This window comes from Leishmania martiniquensis, chromosome 36 (genome assembly GCF_017916325.1).
Source record: "Leishmania martiniquensis isolate LSCM1 chromosome 36, whole genome shotgun sequence".
In the NCBI taxonomy this organism is placed as follows: Eukaryota; Euglenozoa; class Kinetoplastea; order Trypanosomatida; family Trypanosomatidae; genus Leishmania; species Leishmania martiniquensis.
Window position 1 is genome coordinate 2,213,224 of NC_090171.1, and position 18,816 is coordinate 2,232,039.

Below are 18,816 nucleotides of genomic sequence, written 5' to 3' on the forward strand. Positions count from 1 at the left end.
GTAGCCGCCACAGCGAGAATTAGAGGGAGAAAGGAGAAATCATCAACAACGCGCATGGGTGGGGTGAAAGGGCGGGTGCGTGTCGGGCAGAGAGGTAAGAGGCCGGAGAATCGGGGGGATGAAAGGAGAGCAGATGACCCCTTGAATGAGCCGCGTGCTCCATGGAAAAGAGAGGGAGGGGGAGGGGGGCCGCACGAACGGGCGCGGCGACAGCAGCAGCCAGACGATTCAGTGCAACTGATCGTCTGCACATCGACAAGGCAGTCAGGCGCGACGCCACGAAATCACGAGGTGGTATCCTCCTTCATGTGTAGATGAATCTTTCCTTCACATCACGCCATCTTGGACAACAATGGGCGCGGGCTCTCCCGCCCTCTCTGCGCACAACACGTGAGCCTATGCCTCAGGCATGGGGGAGGACGAGGTGCTTTGCTGACTCGAGCTGCCCATGAAGAAGTTGTAGCCGTAATAGTACCCTCCAGTCGCCATGGAGCCGTGGAAGCTCACCGCTGAGGCGGCGAGAGAAGCGTTCTGCGCTGATCGGCGCGCGCTCGCCGAGTTTGAGAGTGCCCGCGAAGAGTTCGATGAGGCATCGACCTCTTGATGTCGTGGGGACTGCTGCGCAGAGCACTGAATCGAGTAGGAAGGGAAGCTGTATGCGTCGTGGCTCCGAGACGCGTGGGGGTCTGGAAATGGCTGCGGTGTGCTGCGACTCCCAAGCTCCTGCGATGGCGGTCGCGACGCCTCTGTGTCTGAGCAGCTGTGAAAACTCGAGTCTCGGTGGTACGCCGCGGTGGCCTGGCGCGGTGGCCGATGGAGAAAGGCGGTGTTGTCGGACGAGGTCGACGTGGACCCGCTGCTGCCCGAGGGAATCAGCCGCAAACTCGGCAGCAGATTCATCTGCGGCATCGCGTTCGCATCCCCGCCACGATCGGGCACCGCCGCTGCCGTTTGGGCACTTCTTGCGCCACGTACACTAGTCCCAGTCAAGATAGAGGCAGAGGGACTGGTCATCGACTGCACGCTTATCGGTTGACGGCCGCCCAGGATGACCCCTGATCTGTGCGGGGTCGGCATGACTGCTTGTAGAGCACTTGGCCCCTCTGTCGCACACTCCTCAGAGCTTTTCACAGAACTGCCGCTCGTTGATGACGTATTCTCCTCTGCATTCGAGAGTGCGCTCGTTTGCAGAGGCAGGAGCTTCCGCCTCTGTTGTACAGGTGAGGCTATCGCTGGTGGTGGCCGCAATGGTGTCGTTGTTGATTGGGCTGCCCTCGTGGTTGTCATTGCATCCTCCAGCACATGGCTCAAGGCAGGGGAGTCGCAGGTCGATGGCAGAGCGCTGTAGCTGTAGACGCCCTGCTCACTGTGTATGATGCTGTTGGCGACACTACCATGCGGCACGCCAACTGCGTCCATGAAGCTATTCTTGCTGTGCGCGGGCGACTCTAGTACCGCGCGCGATGCCTGTGAGGCGAGGTGATCGGTTAAAGAGCTGTAGTAGCCCATCTCACCCGCTGGACTCACAGCAGCGCGACGCTGAGAGGTAGTCGCGGCCGACTTCATCGCTTGGGCAGCTTCCCTCTGGGTTCCGGTAACTGTGCTGACATGCGCGGCACACTTGCGACGCGGTGCCGAGGTTGATGGCGATGTAGTCACCGACAGGGTCTGCGACTTGTCCCTTTGTATCGCATTGCTGCTGCCCGAGGAGCTCTCCCGTTCGCTTGCCATGTCACGTTGCCGTTGAGCGCGTAGACGGTTCACCACGGAGGTCGATATCGTCGTCAGGGCTTCTGTGCTTGCGGGAAGTGGCTCCTCTCGCATTGACGTCTCACAGGTTGGGACCGCGCTCGCTCGTCGGTGCGTGCCGACGGGTGTTTCACCGACCACGTGGGCGGCAGCAGGCCGTGCACCTCTCTCTTGCCCATCCTCTTTCGCCACGATCGGCTTCTGGGCAGAGGAGGGGGATGCGCTTCTCTGACTGGCGTCCTTGTGAGGCAACCGGCGGCTCGTCGGCGTCTTTCCCTGAGAGGGAGATGAGGTTATGGGCAATGCCACTGCTGCGGGCTTGTGTGAGTGTCTTCTTGATGACGTTTCGGATCGGCTGGAGCACAAGGTGGATGAGCACATGCTGCAAGAGGCGGCGCGGCAGTGGCTCTTCCGTGTGCGGCGGCGGTGCCGTAGAGCTTCTCGTCTTCGCCGATCGTGAGAGGCTTCGGCATCGCTGCGCTGCTGCGCCAGAAGCAGTTGCAGCAGCGGCAGCATCTGCTTGCACAACTCTAATGTGGCTTGCAATTCGACGGGGGTGCCAGCACCGTTAACGGGAGGAGGCGAAGTCGCATACACCGGATCTACGTGGCTGCGGCATTGATAGGGCCAAGGTACCGATGCTTCCATCACTTGCGACATCCGCTGCATCATGAGGCGCAGCCGCATCACCTCTGCTCCGAGGTCCTCCACTTCCTGCTCAAGAATATCCATGTACATGGTGACAGCAAGAAAAAGGCGCCTCGGAACCAGCGGTTGCGGATGTGCTGCTCGAAGACGAGGTAATGATACTGCAGCAGCCTTGCACGTGGTGCAGCGCAGCGTGCGGAGGGCTTTTTGTCAGTTCTCCACCTCCTCCCCATATATATATATGTATACAACACCTACGCTCGACTCAACGAGAGCAGAAGACGCGCAGACAAGGGAGCGCGGGGGCCGTGGTTGGGCGGCACGGGCCACGTTTTGCGCTGCTCACCCCACCCTCAGACCAACGAGAAGGAATCTGCAGCGAAAAGGAGGAGAGAGGTGGCTAAAGAAGCCGAAAGAGAAATGTGATCGTGCTGAGGAGGCAGTAGCGCCACGCGCGCAGGCGCGGCTTCGGTTATCGTCACCGTGACTATTCCTGAGAACGGCCAAATGGAGCGGAGCAGGGCGCGCCGAAAACCAAAACGGGAAGGGGAGGGGTAGCAGTATCTCGTGAAGTGAACGCGTCTTGAAGCGGTAGGCCGGCAGAGAAAGGGAGACAGAGACAGCTATCAGCGTCTCTGCCACCGATCCAGATCCGCTCAAGTAGAGAGTGCGGGGGCTAGTGGACTGCTTCCGCCTTCGACGTCCATGCCGTTCCACCATGTGCCAACGCACCAGGCGGTGAGGGTGATCGCATGCGAGATGAGGGAGGATTCTGTGCATCTGTTGCTGTTGCCACTCTCGTGCGCGCGGCTCTTTTAAACGGGGGGGACGGAGAGAGGAAAGCCCTCCATCGGCACAGCAGCAGAGAAGAGGCGAAGTGGGGAGAGTAGAGACGAGGAGGTCAATCTTGCGCACCGTCAGCGCGTGTGTCGTGTCTGTCGCTGCAGTCATAGACGGCTGAAGGAAATGGGAATGGGGTGAGTGGCGCCGGTACAATCGGAGTAAACAAAAATGGAAAGAGAGAGGACACGCGAAGTCGCAGAGACTCTTCTCCCGCCAACGACCCGGAGAAACAGCGGTGAGGGGAGGCGTCTGCTGCGGGGAGGGAAGAGGAGGGGGGAGGGGCAACGGTTCTGTTGATGGTGGCATGCACGTTAGTGGAACGACATCACACACAAAGGCAGCGAGGCAGCCACGCTAACAGCGTCAACTAGAGTGCGAAACGCTGAGGGGTGTCAATGGCCGGTATCTTCCAGAAACAATTCCGCGGACGAATGACAGGTGCAGCAGAGTTCCTCTATTCCTATTGGACCTTATAGGGGCTAGCCACGAGAAACGCGGCCAACTCCACCGCCCGACTACTCGGTTCCCCTGACAGGTGCGGCGTAGGACGGCCTCATCGTCTTGGTTCCGGGCGCGTAAAGTCGCTTCTCAACTTTCACGCGACCCGCCAGATTCGAAGCCGTCGCGTGCTAGCTTGATTCATTCACCACCCAAGTTGCAGAGGCAATGCTGAGGGTAGGAATGTCTAAGTCGTCGTGGGAGGAGTCCACGTCGGCAGAATGGACAGCTCCTCGACAGGCTTGTGGTTGCTCCTCAGCTTGCCGGTCCGTTTCGTGCGAAACGTACGTCCTCCCAGGCGGCGAAAGCCGGCCTGAAGCAGAAGGAGTCACGTCATATGGGCAGCGTTTGCGTTATCCACACACACACACACGCATCCGCATCACAAAAAGAATGGTGACCCCTTCAACGCATACGTGGCCACAGATAAGGGGGCTAAGCGCCTCCCTTAAACCCGTCAAGGATACTGATGGGCAGTTCCATCCTGAAATCGATCCGGTGCAGTATCCTCAAGACGTGGCGACCCTCGATCAGGTTCGTAGGCATCGGCGAGAAGAAGCTACCGTCGCCCTTGGCGTGCGCGTTGTCCGGCTCTAATGTCCTTGGCAGCATTACAGCGTCTGCTCATGAACACGATGGGCGAGTAAACAGTTTTTTTTTCCATGTTGAATGTGCCGCTGTATTTGGCGATCCCACCTATCCGTTTGACGGACGCGTCATTGATCACGGCAACGCAGGTACCTGCCAAGATTGTGTGCGCCAATATATGCTCAGAGTTCTACCCTGACACCGCCGAGCGCGCCGTTGTGCGAAAACACCCAGATTCATCAGCTTTGTGGGCCTTCTAGCGACGAGCCCTGCCGCCGGGTGCGTGCCCCGCCAGAAGAGCTTGGCCTTTCCTCTTGATGCGCTGATGTGGACGTCTTCTGCACCCCACTCTCTCAGCTGCCAATGCCGGGGAGTCTCCGTGTCCAGTGTGGACGGTGCCGCCTCGTCGGTGACGCTGATGGTACTGGAGAAAGCGCGGGCAAAAAAGGGGTGCACGCTGGTCCCTCTCCCCCTAAATAGAACAGCTGCAGAGTCTGTTCATCTCCCTTCGAGCTGCTCTCGCGGGCCGTATACTATTGAAGGGTTCACCTCCATATATACAATGCGTTCAGGCGAAGAGGCATTGCCACACACTCCCTCCCGCTACGGGAGAGAGGAGGTGCATGGTGCTCGAGGAGAAGAGGTAGGGTGTGTCGGCATTCAAAGCAGTCGCGACAACACTATCTGGCGAACTGGAACGTCCATCACGGGGGTTAATGCTTTCGTGTATCTCCCCACGGCGACCGATCTATGTGCGTGCCGTAAGTTCATCGAGGAGCTGCCCGATACAAAATATGGAGCCCCGACCGCAGCGCATCACATACACAAGCGCAAGACAGAGAAAAAGGAGAGAGCTAGCGAGCGCATCGGAGGAAGGGCAAGTGAAGGATGTGAGGAAGTATACGCCACGCCGTGGAAGGGGCCGTCTCCTACGTTGAGGGCTACGGTGAGCGCTTTCACCCGAGAGAAAGAAAGGCTGAGGAGCCGAAGCGACGAGAGCGATCGCAGTATTCCGTCAGAGGCGCCGCACGTGTCGGCGCTTCGCCTTTTCTGTTCAGTCTCTTTATGCACGATCGGATCGTAGCCGCTTCAGAAGAGCGAGCGGCAAAGCGTTGCCACAGCAGAGGAGAGTCTCTGTCGTGACTTACACATTAACGTCATCGACTGTGATTCGAAATTAGCAACGAACGAGAAGCTGTGCGGCGGTGGCGTGTGGTGGCACCGAGTAGGGGGAGGACATAGACAACCGCCGCCGCCCCCCCTCCCCCCATGAGCGGCGAGCGACGCAAAGGCTTGTGTCTTGTAAATGACAGGCGTCACCAGCGCGCGTCCGCTGCCCCTCCTCAATGGGTGTTGGCACGGCCGCTACTCGTCTTCAGTGCCTGAGTCGCTTCCTTGAAAGCATTCCGTGACAGGAATGCAAAACTCGCGAAGCACGCTCGTCGCGTAGCTGCCGGGCGGCAGCGAAAAAGCAGCCACCACCACCTGAATCGGCCCCGCCGGTTCCGACACCGACGCCGCGCTGGCGGCACTGCTGAGTACCGGTGCCTCGATGCCTTGCGCTTCGCAGTATTTTTCCCAGTCAGACTGCAGCACAGGGGTTCGCCAAGAGTCCACCGTCTCCAAGCGTAGTGCGAAGTCTTTCGGTTGTACTCCCAGCGCACGGTAGGCGCCGTGGAAGTGAAACACCTTCATCAGCGCCAGAGCCTCCTTCGACGCAAAGTTGATGCCCAATTCTGCAAGCGCAGCGTCATAGTCGCCTCGCGTGCAGCCGGCGGAGGACGGGAACATTAGATCTTGATCTGGACCTGGAAGTGGCAGCATGATGTCCTTGAGACCGAAACGCGCGCAGTCGTCCTTGCTCGTCAGACGAAGAGCAGCCGGCAGTTTGGCAGCGTCCAAAGTTTCTGTCGGCGGCGCATCTCTGCCCATCAAACGCTCCCGATAAGTGGATTCAAGCACGAGATCGCCCACCTCAGCGCGCATTCGACCCGCGTCGGAGAGCCGAGACGACGCCAGGCGGTTCCACACTAGGCTCTGCACGGCGTGAAAATACATCATCGTCATGGTGCGAGCCATGGCCTGCAACGCGCCTAGGTAGTCCTTTGGATTCGTTATCAGGTACGCCAGAATGTCGCGCTCCTGATAGCAGTAGTACGGCGCTGCCTGCCGCGCTGCCGCGTAGTCGCTCGCGTCGAAGAGCTGCAATACTCGCTGCATCTCCGGCACCATGCACGCTTTGGACGCCAGCATCAAGCGAAGCCCGTCACGGAGACGCCCCTGGAGAAACCGAACTCCGATGTCACTCGTCAGCACGCTTGTCGTGCCAAAGCGCTGAGGACCAAAATAGTTGATGACCCCTACCTCTCGCACGACGCGCTCCATCTCCTGCAGGTTCTCGGTCGTGAGCGCTTGACGCATGGAAGTCGCACTTTCAGCGGACGACAGCGTGGCAGGAAACACACGGAGTGCGATGCGAAAGTGATTCCCGCGAGCGTCGCCGAGGCGCAACCCGCGATCCTCCACGGTGAAGCCACCCACCTTGAGGACGTGGTGTGCCCCAAAAGTGCGACTGTTAATCGTCGTAAGTCGTTCCACGGTCGTTTCGCGTACCGCCACGCGCTGCAGTGTGACCGCGCGCTTGTCTTTGGTACCGCAGAATTGCAGCTGTCGAGAGGAGAGCTTCAGGTGGTGGGCGAGCATGCGCAGGGCCTGGTTGCTGTCCGTGTTCTCCTTGTAGAGGGTGAAGTGGTGGTATTTGGGCGCCGGGCGCGCTGCGCGCGAGCGCCGACGCTCTTCACGGCGATCGGCCGCGTTTGCCTTGACCACGTTCACGACTCCCTCCACCGTGTTGCTCACGTGCGTGCCACCCAAACACGTCTTGATAGCCTTGTGCAGCCCGGCGCGCTTCTCCTTGTCGGTGACACTGGGCAGCGGAATCGTCTTGACCTCATCGGCGAGTCCGTTAAGGAGGTTGACAAGATCTTCGGTGCTGATCAGGGGCCCGATTACTTCCGCGACGGAGCTGGCTGTTGTTGACCCGCTCGCCTCCGCCTCCTTTGGTGTAGCTTTTGTTTCGCCATTGACTTCCTGAGCACATCGCGGACGCTTGGGGGAGCTGACGATCGTCCCGTTGTGCGCAGCGTCATCTCCGCTTTCGACTGAAGCACTGCCGGCGAGCTCGAGCACAAGGGGAGCACCATCGCCGTAAAAGGCGGGCAGCTCACGTACCTCGAAGTCGGTGTAGAGCGTTTTCAGCGAAACGATGGGCAGAGGTGTCGCGACGTCAACGTTGGCATCGCCGCGGCACAGCTCTACGATTCGGCGTGTTACGCCGATGCTCTGCTCGCGTGCACTGTGCCGCTGCGCCACCGTCGCGAGAAGCTGCGCCAGTTGCTCAAGGCTCATGGCACTTGCACTGAGGCTACTGCAACTCCGTCTCGATACCGGTGCATCGCGTGCCGGCACGCGAGCAAAGAGAAGTCGGAGTAAAGAAGAAGAGGGAGAGAGAGGGAGAGAGCGATAGAAGCGGCCAGCAGAGTCGACTGCCGCCTCAAGCCAAAGACGCGTCGTTTGATGTGTCTTTGGAATCGGAGACGCCGAGCCCCACCCCTTTCGGAGATGACGCTCTTCATATAATCAGTTCCTGATGGACGCTGAAGCGAAGCTCCACGCACTAAAAATGGCCAGCCGCTTCTATATCGCTCTTTCCGACTGCCGTTCCTGTACTGCGACGGACAACGCCACAGGGCTCTTCCCGCTGCCGTGCTCGCCAACGTCATAAGAAGTTACACGAGTCGTACTGCCTTGCATCCGGGCAGGTTCGAGCACACACACACACACGCACACAGGAACACCAACGGGCTCTACCTGCAAGGAGCCGTAACGCGACACACATACACACACATCGAGTGGCCCATACGAGGAAAAGGCCGGCTCGGGGGCAGAAAGGGGTGAGGGCGGCGGGGACAGGTAAGAAAACTAAAGATGGCTTCATGAAGCTAAAGGAGAGTCAGCCAATGACGGCAGTGCGACATCAATGGGAGGGTGAGCCAAACGGAACACACCGTCGTTAGCTGTGACAACTGCAAATATCTGAAATCACCTTTTCCCATTTCTTCACGATTAACGGCAGTTCGCGGGCCACTCGCTGCGCCGTAGACGGGAGCTGCAGGCGGCCTTCGCACGCCCACTGCGAGAGTGTGAACAGCATGTGGAAGAAGTTCTTGTGAGCCGCACTTTCTTTCCCTTGGGAGAGGACGGACGACACAAGCCGGCCCATTTCTCGGTGCTCCGCTGGCGTCACCCAGTCGGGCCCAGACAGCACCGACTCTGCCGGCACAGCCTGAGGAACGCATCGGGAAGACGATGTGGCATGCCGGGCCACCGCTGAGCCCTTCGTGGTCTTCTCAGGCCTCGAGGCGGCCGTCATGACATCTTCGAGCTCCTGCAGCCACGCTCGCAGCTCCCCCGAGACAGCCTGTGCCATGCCGCGCAGCTGCTTCAATGCAGCATCATAGGCGGCACTGTCACCGCGCTGTGCATATCCTTTGCACCGCGCCGTCAAGTGCTGCAGAATGAGTACCAAAAATGACTGCAGATTGGATGCCGCCACCTGCGGCGCCGCCGACTTCGATGATAACCGCAACATCTCCTGTTCGACCGCCGCAACAGGGAAAAGATGCTTGATCTCGTAGTCCATGAGCACGACATCAGCAATGTCTGGGTAGCGTTCGTGAATACCCAGGCACTGCGAAAGGCGCGCCAGGGCTCGACGCGTATCCTCGGCGATCAGCCCGAGGCAAGGCGTCGGGTCCGCGGCATTGATACCGGTAGGTCCGTACCGATTGGCGTACAAGACACCCCCAGCGGCCAGAAATTGTCGGAGCACCGTAGCCGCAGCCCCGGGGTTCAGTGAGGCACTGCCGGTGTCGTCCTCTTCCGCCACGTACGGCGAGAGGGTTGAGCATTTGAGCCGCGCCGATAGCGAGGCGGTTTCCACCGCGGATTCTCGACATGCTGTTGGCAACGCCAGGCTCGAGCCGGCCGCAGTGGGGAGAAGCTGAAGCTGTGCCCGCCTGCTGGGACCACCGAGCAAGGCCCTCCACGGAATGGTGAGGTGCGACTGCAGCTGCGTCAGTGGCACACCGCCCACTGTCAAGGAAGGCACGGCAGTAAAAAAAAGGATGAGCTCCACCAGCCGCCGCACGCGCTGCGTCCGCCGCAGCGGTGTGCGAGGGGTCTTGCTCAGCACCTGCATCCAAATCGTCAGTCGCAAGCGCAGAAACTGTGGCACGAGTGGGAAAAGCAGCGCGTCATCCGCTGCCAAGGCGAGGCTGACTTTTTGAATGAGAAGGGCCCGCTCAGCATCCGTCAGCGGCGCGACGAGGTGCAGCAACATCCTCTCCAGCAGGCTCGCGAGCCGCTGAAGACTAGTCAGGTAGTCTCGAGTGGTGCGACTGCCGGAGAGCAGGAGACCAGACGGGGTGCCATCCACGGGAAAGAAATTTCCGTCAGGGACGGCGTTTGTCTCCCAGAAAAAAAATGCGATGTCCGTGAGGGGGCGCAGGATGTGCTGCAGGATGGTGATGGCCACGAGAATGAGACATGCCTCGTATACGGCAAAGGTGCTGCTGCCTTTTGACGCGCCAAAGCCGCCTTTCGCGGATGGGGAGCTGAGCTGCCGCCAGAGCTGCTCGAGTGGCTGAAGCACATCGTTTCGGAACTTCTCCTCATCCCACTGGTGTCTGTCGATCCACGGCAGCGACTCGACGACGACGACATCGGGGTCGCTCGCGTACGCCGCCTCGCCGAGGAGCGCGACAAACGCCGATAGCACAGGGAAAAGACGGGCGGCGTCCGCGTCCGCGTCTGCTCGAGGCACGACGAAGCCATCGAGGAGCGTAGGCGCGATACCGTTGTGCTGCAGGTACACCTCCATGACGTCTCCGTGGGTGAGACGAACCGCATCGTCCGCAGACCCTTTCCCTCTATGAATGCCGCTCGTACGACCCCCAGCCTCTGCGCCCGGCAAGCGCGCCGGCTCAACGCTTCTCAGGCGGAGAAACAAGGCTACCCTGTCGTCAGAGGCTGAGCTGACTCTCTGCCCCGGGCCTCCGCCTGCCGACTCGGAGGTGCTTGATGGGGGCCTGACCTTCGACAGGCTAAGCCACAGTTGAAGCAGCTGCCGAACACGCCGCACGAGAAGGTGGCTGTGGGCAAGGGAGGAAGCTGGGGGCCGCAGCACAAGCCGTACTGCGCAGCACCACAGCAGCCCTGCCACGCTGTCGACCGCCACGTGAGTCGCCAAATCGCCGTCGACGGAGACAAACGGGATGGGCGCCCGTGCGACCGCCCCCGCGAAGTGGTCATCGGAGAAACTGAGCAGCGTGGCGGCGAGACATCCTACCGTCGTGCTCGAGAGCAATGCGGCAAGGTCACGGCTGGCTTGCCGCGCGATCCAGCTAACAGTGATATGGGCGACATCGCTGTCGGTGCAGCCAAGGTCCCGGAGTGCGGGTAGCTGCGCGACAAAGCTATCCACACCCCATATCCCGAACACGAGATCAGACAAGGGCCCAAGAAGGGTGACGCTGCCGTCTGCGTCCTCGGCGCGCTCAACAGCGCCGCGCAGAAACGTGGGGCGCGCCGACCCGACATAGAAGCAGCGCATAAATGCAGGAAGCGTCATGAAGTCGGTGGGGCAGGCCAAATATGGCGTGTGCGCCGGAGGGGGTGTGCAGCACGGTCCCACCACATTTGACGCAGGAGGTGGGTCGCGCATAACTACCTGCCGCAGATATGCAGACATGTGTCTCTTGTAGATGCTGAGTTCAGTGGGGTGTGCTGCAAGGGCTGTGGCGACGTACCTGTCCATTGTTTTCAGAAAGTCTGCTACACCAGGATGTGCTGAGGTGCAAAACGTCGCCCTCCACAGATCCGGCGTAACAAGGGCTGAGGTCCACTGCTGCGGATCAAAGTATAGGGTCGCAGCGGCATCTTTGCAGGTGAGCAGGCGGTAGTAATTCTCCACCAAGCTCGCGTACAGATGGACGTAGTGGAGGCACTGTGCCGCGGTCACGGCGTGTGGCAGTGCATTGAGAATGCCGTCGAGAGTCTCACGAACGGCGCTCGGGATTGGGATGACGGCGATCTCCGCGGGCGCGGGCGCAAATCGACGCTGGATGGCCTCGCAGAGCGCGGACAGCTGCCTAAGGTAGGTGCGCACCTCGTCGCCACCGGCAACAACACACCCTCCTTCCTCGGTGGACAGCCGCTGCACTCGTGGCTGTGGCAATGGCAGCTGCAAAGCGAGCTCCAGAAATTCGTTCGGGGTCTGGCAACTGCGCAGCACTGACGGACTCAGCATGCTCGCCTCACCGCCGGACGACTCTTCTCCCACACACCTCGTCAGCGATGCCGAGTGTGCAGAGCACAGGCGAGCGCCGCTAGTCAGCGGATTGTCGAGCACCCACTGTAAGCCGATTCGGAACACGTTTCCAGCAGGATCCATGAGCAGCGCGGCAGTGCCGTTACCATCACGCACAGAAGAGGGCCGGCACTGTCCGTCTGCGGCGGACGTCTCACGCCGCACCTCACTCGGCACCCCAGAGGGTCGCAGCAGGACACTTCCATTCGGCACGTATCGCGCGGCGAGGCGGTGCCACGTTCGCGTCGTGTACACCTCGACGATGCGGCGGAGCGGCAGGTGCACGACAAGTAACAGGGCGGGTCTGCCACCAGCGAGCTCCGTCCACCACCATGTAAACTGCGCTGAGCGACAGCCCTTCAGCGCTGCAGCCACTACCCAGCTTTGTACATCCATCACGTATATGCGACCGCCACCCTCGATCGCGAGCGCGGCCCACTGCTGCGTGGGGTCCACCTGAAGGGTAGTACACTTCGCGTCCGCTTGCAGAAGCGTTTGTGTGCGCGGTACGTGAACCTTTTTCAGGTGTGGCGGACGCTCCGCAGCCCCCGACGTTCCAAGGGTTTTAAGCCACAGCGAGCGAGCCGCACCAGCCACGATCTTCTTCACCGCCTTCAACGTGTTGGACGCTGAGAAGCCGGAGGGGGGAGGCTGCAGACGAAACGACGAGAAGAGCGGATTGGCGCCTCCGACGAGCAGCACATCAGAGAAGCCGCCCTGCTCCCCCATCGAATACAGCAGTGGCGATGCATCGCCGTCAACAGGCTTTCTGACGATGTCAGCGTCGCAGATGGTCGAGGTACCCACCTCTGCTGTCGCACACTTAGCGGAGGCGGTGCAGTTTTCGACGTCCGAGTAGGAGGCCGGTGACGGCGCCAACACCGACACACAGCTCACGTGTGCGGCAAACTCGCTGGCGGGGCCAGCGACTGGGAAAGTGCTAGTGGAGCTCTCCGGTGACCACTCCAGTATCAGATGCGGGCGATGACCGTCAAGACGATCGACTGAGACGCGCACAAACACGTCCAGAGCGGCGCGGGAAAGCTCGACCACCTTGCCGCCACTGTGTGCGACGTACACGCTGGTGACACACGAGTCGGCGGTCAGCGAAGCAGAGGCGACGCTCGATTTTGACGTCGGGCTGCTGTGCTGGCCCAAGAACATACGGGCCGACAACTGCGAGAAGGGAAGAGACGGATTCCACCGGAGCGCGTCAGACCGTTGGCTTACGACAAACTTGACCACCGACTGGTTCATCACGGTCCCCTTTCCGCTCGTGGGCTGGCCGACCGATGGGCCATCGCTGCGTCCGACGCCACTGAATCGGTGATGATACTGAAACTGCGCGACGGCCAAGATGGTGCCGCGCAGGGCGTTTCCCACAAGCACGGTGCCGTTGGACGTGCCAATGAAGAAGTGCACGTGCACGTGGTCAATAGAGTTCGGCATCGCACCCTCTGCCATGCCCGCCAGCGCTGCGTCGCTCTCTTGTCGCTCAAGAGCTGTGGCGTCCTCCAGGCGTAGCGGCTCGCGAACGAGGGCAACGGTCTCGATCACTCCCTCGTCCTCGGTGACAAGTTGAATGACTCGCGGAACCCGAAAGCCACACCTGAGCGCCTCTGGCACAGGCGTCGAGGAGACGCGTTCCGGTGAGCTTTTCACGCCATTCGACAGGCAGCGTTGGCGGACGTTGTCGTTGGTCCGCGCAGACGGGTGCGGTACACCATCTGGCAAGGCGGGTGCCGGTTGCAACAGTTCAAAGACACACCTGTTCTTTTCACGAGCAATGGTAGCGATTAGATACACACCCGGGAGCACCTCCACCACAGACGGAGGCGCGCGGGACGAGAAACCAACACCGCGCGGAGGGACTGTGCCCACATTGATCAGCGCAAGAGGGCTCGTGGCAGACATGGAGTACACATTACGTTGGCGGAAGGAATCACCAGGGTAATGTCGAGCAGCGAAAAACAAGAGCGGTGGGCTGTGTAGGTGATGAGGAGCAGCCGCCACAACCACTGCTACGGCAGACGCAGTGGCGTACCGAGAGGGGGAGCAGGCGAAGAGCCGAAGAGGCGACGTGGGTACTACCCGCCAGCCTTGAATGCAGCTGTACCCCTACACGTCCGATGCTTTGGAGAATATGAAGGAAGCGGGAGGCAGAGGGAGGAAGAAGGAAAGAGAGAGATAGAGAGGAGGCGGGTGAAAATTGAGCGCAGAAGCCGCTTCGCCATCGCAGGGAGAGCGGAAGCAGAGCAAGACGCGCCGGGTGTCGACCTACCTGAGAGATGTTCACCAACGCAAGAGCAACGACGGGGAGAGAGGGGCAGGGGAAGGGGCGGGGCCCGCGGTTCCGCCGAAGGTGGAGAAAAGGCGCTTTCTGTGTGCGCAAACGCCTGAGCGCCTCGTCCTCCCTGTCCATCGGCGAGGAATGGTTCTCCTACGCGGGTCGGTGTCGTCGTGAGACGCCCCCCTCCTCATCACGGCACAGAAGACGACGAAAAGGACGAAGAAATACAAAGAGAGAGAGGGAGGCAAAGGCGCACCCGTGTAGAAGAAGAGGGAGGGCGAGGGGAGGAGGAGGAGGAGGGGGGGTTGGAGAAGGCTGCCGTATCGATACGGTACATCCGTATCAGCAAGTCGGCAGCACAGGGGAAAAAAACGAAGCAAACGGTGACAGGGGCCATCGTAGCAGCGAGTGAGGCTGATCGAGTGCTGAAAGGGAGACTGGAGAACGTGCTCATATCTCCCCTTCTGTGCAGCAGTTCATGAGCGGTTTCAGATCGCGCTGGCAGCCCATTTCTTTGCGGCGCGACGAGTCATATCGAAGAGAAGGGTACGCGCATAGAGGGTGTTGCCTTCACCGGCTCATCTCGCGTTGGCGTGCTTGTATCTGTACTTCGCTACACGCGCCGTTAGAGCTGCGTTGCGGGAGAAGGAAGAGCGGTAGCGAGAAGGTAAGAGGGACGACTCTCACGAGCAAGGGGGTTATACAGAGCTACATTTTCGGCTGCTCAGCTCCAGTGGCGGCCGCTTTCCACTCCTTGTTACCGTTCGCCAGGTCGGTACCCTTTTCTGTAGGCGGTACGTTCCTGTTGGAGTCCCTCCACATCACGACAGAATTCAGCACGATATTGTTGGGCACGCACACCAGTGCCTCCTCCTCATTTCGAAGGTAGATATAGCGTGTGTCTCGGTCCACAACGGTGCCAGAAACCATTGAGGCTCCACTCCCGATCGAGACGTCGTTGCCCGTGCGCAGTGCCCGCTGACCAGAAAGAGCAATGCTAGCGGCAAAGTTCGCTCCAAAATCTTTGCACGCAAACCCAATGGTCGCGCCGGTGACCCCTGCAGCGGTGACAAGGGGCGATGTGTCAACGCCGAGGGTACCTAACACTGTGAACGCCAATATTCCCTCCACAGCCAAGGCCGTTACCCGACTGGCGATGCTGCGCTGTCCCGGGTCCTTGACGATCCCCGTGCTCTCGTAAATCGAATTGAAAAGACGCTTCATTTTCTTCTACCATACGCGTTCCTCGAGCTGGTGCTGCCACAGTGCGGCGCGGCTATACGGCGTGCTCCAGGCGCTCTATACATCGGAGGGTCGAGCCAGGGGAGGGGGGGGCGAGGGCCAGCGCTGAGATGAGAGACTCTGTTAGCACGTTCGAAGAGATTGTCTACACGCGTCGATGGGGAAAAGGGTAGGGGCCCGTTGCACAAGAAGCGGGAAAGAGAGAGGAACGAATGATGTTGAGCAGTGGCCGATATTTGCCTCCATCATGGGAACATTGGCCTACATCGACGAAAAAGAAAGTCACGACGCAATATCGCGGGCGGACATCGCCCCGAGAGAAGTAGTCCCGTTGATGCCTTCCCCACCCGTCCCCGGCATGCGCTCTCGCTGCAGCACGGATTCGCAGCGAGAGCACATGAAAACCTACGGCGCAGCCTTCCAGGTAGACTGGGAAGAGCGGGTCGGAATTCGTTTAGAAGCTGCGTGAGTGCTATCCTCCTTGAGCGTGTTTTGAGCGTCTTCGCTGCCGGTATACCGCATGTCGTCGTGTAGCCCATTTTGGGTGCCGATGCGCGAGGACAAATCAAAATGCAGCATCGCAGAGCGCTTTCCTCAGTGGCCGCGCGCTGCCCGACATGGCACGTCTCACCTCTTTCTTTTCTGCTTTCGTTGTTTACTGAGTGCGAAGTGTTCCCCGGGGAACGTTGCTTTGGTCGCTTGTTTTTCGAGATTAGCATTAGACACAGACACACACACACACACACTCACACACAGACACTCACACCAGAGGAAACAGAAAGCACACCTCAAGACGGACGGTTGAGACTGACATCACTGAAAGAGAAAATAGGGAGGAAGATGAGGATACAATAAGCACTTCACGTGCCGCGGCCAACCTCCCACACTCAGCGCTGCACAACGCTCTCTCCGCCTCCTGCTGCAGCAAGGACACAGAACAAGCGGCGCAGGCGGCCAGTGCTGCCTGCACCAGCGCCAGAGGCCACGACACGGACACCCCGCGCATCTCAATCGACTCTGGCACATGCCGCGCCCCATCGGCGGCAGTGCGAGATCGCCAACATGACGCAGCTCATGGCCCCTTTCACAAGGATGCAAGACAGAGAGGGCCATCTACAGACCAGTGCTCGCCGCACCCGCCGGCTTGGCTGTTTGCTTGTTCACGATAGCCGTCTTGGATTTTCCGTAGTCATCGCGACGGCGGCCGCTGGACCTGAGGTACTGCTGGTACTGAGCGGAGTTGGTATCGTAGATCATGGTGACGGCAAGAAGCTGATGGGGAAGAGGCCTGGGCAAGAGAGACAGCTTGTCTGAGACGAAAAAAAAGTTTGATTGCAACCGTTGTTGATGGAAAACTTATTGTGAGTGCGTGAGCGGAAGTGAAAAGGCTGTAACGCGGATGCGAGGCGGCGCAGCGCATGTATGGTGCCACCGGCAGTGATCACACAAGGGTGCAGAAGCAGGAGCGGTTTCAACAAAGGACACATCAAGAGAAGAGGGTACAGATGAGAGGTTGGGAGAGGAGGCGGGAGGAGAGAGGAAGGGGGGAAAGGCATGGCAAGGCACACCGAGGGGCGTGCCGCGTCGCGCACCCGCAGTAGCGCTTTTTTTTGTGTGTCTCCATCGACGAAATGGCTGCATACACACAGGGGGCTTCTGCACCTTCACCCCTTTCCCGTCCTCCCTTTCGCCCTCCTTCACTACATACGAGCTTTCGACAGAGAAAGAGATGGAGAGAAAAAGGGGGATGGAATTCGGAGCGAATGTTCGTACTGCACCACTGCTCCGACGTCTTGACTGCCGCCCTTTGGTTGTTGAGGCCTTTTTTGAACAGATACTTCTTTTTTTTTCTTACCTGCACCTCACTTAATCGACTTGCCATGACCGCTAAGCAGTGACACACCGCGGCACAGGTCAGCTGGCACTTACCACATCTGAAGCATCTGCTCTCTCCGCCTTCTTGGGCGCTATGTCATCGATGTCCTCCGAGGCTGACCTCTTGTGACCTGCCACCGACGTAGCCGGTAGAGGGGGTGCTGTCACCGCCGCCATGGACCTCGATTTCAAGAGGCTTTGGTCGACCTTGATCGCCGTGAGGAGATAGCCACCTGCTGTGCTCATGTTCACCGTCGGGTGGGTGCGCTTAGGCAGCACCTGGTGATAGCGGTACCACGTTTCGGATATTTGGATATTCACACAGTCGCTTCGTAGCGCAGCGAAGATGCCGGTGAGGTCTTCCGTAAACGGACTGTAAACGACAAGGTGCCCACCGTATGCGAGGAAGGGGAAGAGGTCCGCGACAGCGCGCTGCGGCGCCTCGTCGTCGCAGACGACGAGGGAGTCCGCCGGATTCTCAAGCAGGAGCTGGCGCGCCTCGCGACCCTTCATCCACTGAGCAACCCCGGTACCGGTGTGGTGACGCTGCTGTGGCTCCACTGCAGCAGCGCCGTCGACGGCCTTCGCACTTGACTCGGTGGTGCCCCTCGATGACTCCTGGACCGGTTCTTCCAGCCCTTCGAGAAACCCGGGGTTACGGGGAACCGCCTTCCACCGCTCCTTGACGAGAGGTAGCTTGAGCATCTTGATGGCAGTGGTTGGGTCCGGCTGTGCGTTCTTGTTGAGGATCTGAAAGATTCGGCCCTCGTCAGACATGCGCGTGAGTATACTTGCGGCCAGTGCGCCATTCGTCTTCTCGTACAGGATGACACGGCTGTTGTGATGGACGTCGCTGTGATGGAGGATGAGAGCCACCGTGTCGGCGCGCAGGCGAAGGCACCGCGCGTCTCCGAAGACGCTGTCGGACGGGTTGATCGTGGGCACGTAGTACTCCGCTAGGTTGTCGACCGTGACGCGCTCCACCTTGAAAAGGGTGCCGTACTTCTTCTGCTTCTTCTTGAGGTACTTCTCCTGCGCAAAGGTGGTCTTGGTGCGGTAGCTCGCACTCTTCTCCACCAGGGTCTGGAGGAGCTCGTTGAGGCCTTTTTCGCGGCGAATGGCGGCCACCTCGTTGTTGGAGAGCTGCTGATTCGCATTATCGTCCACCAAGTTGCGGTTATCCTTCAACTCCTCGCCCTCACCGATCTCCGTGATGTCCAGATCCGGGTACTCGTGACTCGCCACGAACCTCTTCCCCGCGTGGTCGAGGTGGCACACACCACCGTAGCGCATGCCAATCATCGTCGTCGTGAACGCCGCCCCAGATCGCCCGAGGCGCACCTTCACATCCTTCTGGACATGCACAATCTTGCTCGACCCCCCACCACTGATGAAGACGTAGTCCCCCTCTTGGATGCGATCTAACGAGTCCATTCGGCGTCAAGTACGCTGACTTTAGGCGCGCCCCGATATGAGTGTCCGCGTGTCCTGCGAAGAGAAAAGGTTAGGGGAGGAGACGACAAGATGAGACGCGGCTGCCATGGCCGCCTCTACACGCACGTGTGCAGCAACGATGGTGGGACAGTCGTCGACGGCCCTTTTTTTAATATTCGGCTGCCGTCGAATCAGTCCTCTTTTCGCTCTCTTTGCATGT

At 59.8% G+C, this 18,816-nt stretch overlaps 5 protein-coding genes across 5 annotated transcripts; all 5 read right to left on the bottom strand.

Moving 5' to 3' along the window:
- Positions 1–396: 396 nt before the first annotated feature.
- LSCM1_00607 (uncharacterized protein) lies at positions 397–2,487 on the bottom strand (the record flags this gene model as incomplete). The annotated part of the gene is made up of 1 exon (XM_067318253.1): positions 397–2,487. The coding sequence occupies one exon, from the start codon at positions 2,485–2,487 to the stop codon at positions 397–399; it is 2,091 nt and encodes a 696-aa protein (XP_067174358.1).
- Positions 2,488–5,691: 3,204 nt separating this feature from the next.
- On the bottom strand, positions 5,692–7,734 carry LSCM1_00608 (uncharacterized protein; the record flags this gene model as incomplete). Its single annotated transcript, XM_067318254.1, has 1 exon — positions 5,692–7,734. The coding sequence occupies one exon, from the start codon at positions 7,732–7,734 to the stop codon at positions 5,692–5,694; it is 2,043 nt and encodes a 680-aa protein (XP_067174359.1).
- A 664-nt stretch (positions 7,735–8,398) lies between these two features.
- On the bottom strand, positions 8,399–13,669 carry LSCM1_00609 (uncharacterized protein; the record flags this gene model as incomplete). The annotated part of the gene is made up of 1 exon (XM_067318255.1): positions 8,399–13,669. The coding sequence occupies one exon, from the start codon at positions 13,667–13,669 to the stop codon at positions 8,399–8,401; it is 5,271 nt and encodes a 1,756-aa protein (XP_067174360.1).
- Positions 13,670–14,753: 1,084 nt separating this feature from the next.
- On the bottom strand, positions 14,754–15,269 carry LSCM1_00610 (uncharacterized protein; the record flags this gene model as incomplete). Its single annotated transcript, XM_067318256.1, has 1 exon — positions 14,754–15,269. The coding sequence occupies one exon, from the start codon at positions 15,267–15,269 to the stop codon at positions 14,754–14,756; it is 516 nt and encodes a 171-aa protein (XP_067174361.1).
- Positions 15,270–17,201: 1,932 nt separating this feature from the next.
- On the bottom strand, positions 17,202–18,596 carry LSCM1_00611 (uncharacterized protein; the record flags this gene model as incomplete). Its single annotated transcript, XM_067318257.1, has 1 exon — positions 17,202–18,596. One exon carries the CDS (start codon positions 18,594–18,596, stop codon positions 17,202–17,204), a length of 1,395 nt encoding a protein of 464 aa, XP_067174362.1.
- Positions 18,597–18,816: the final 220 nt, after the last annotated feature.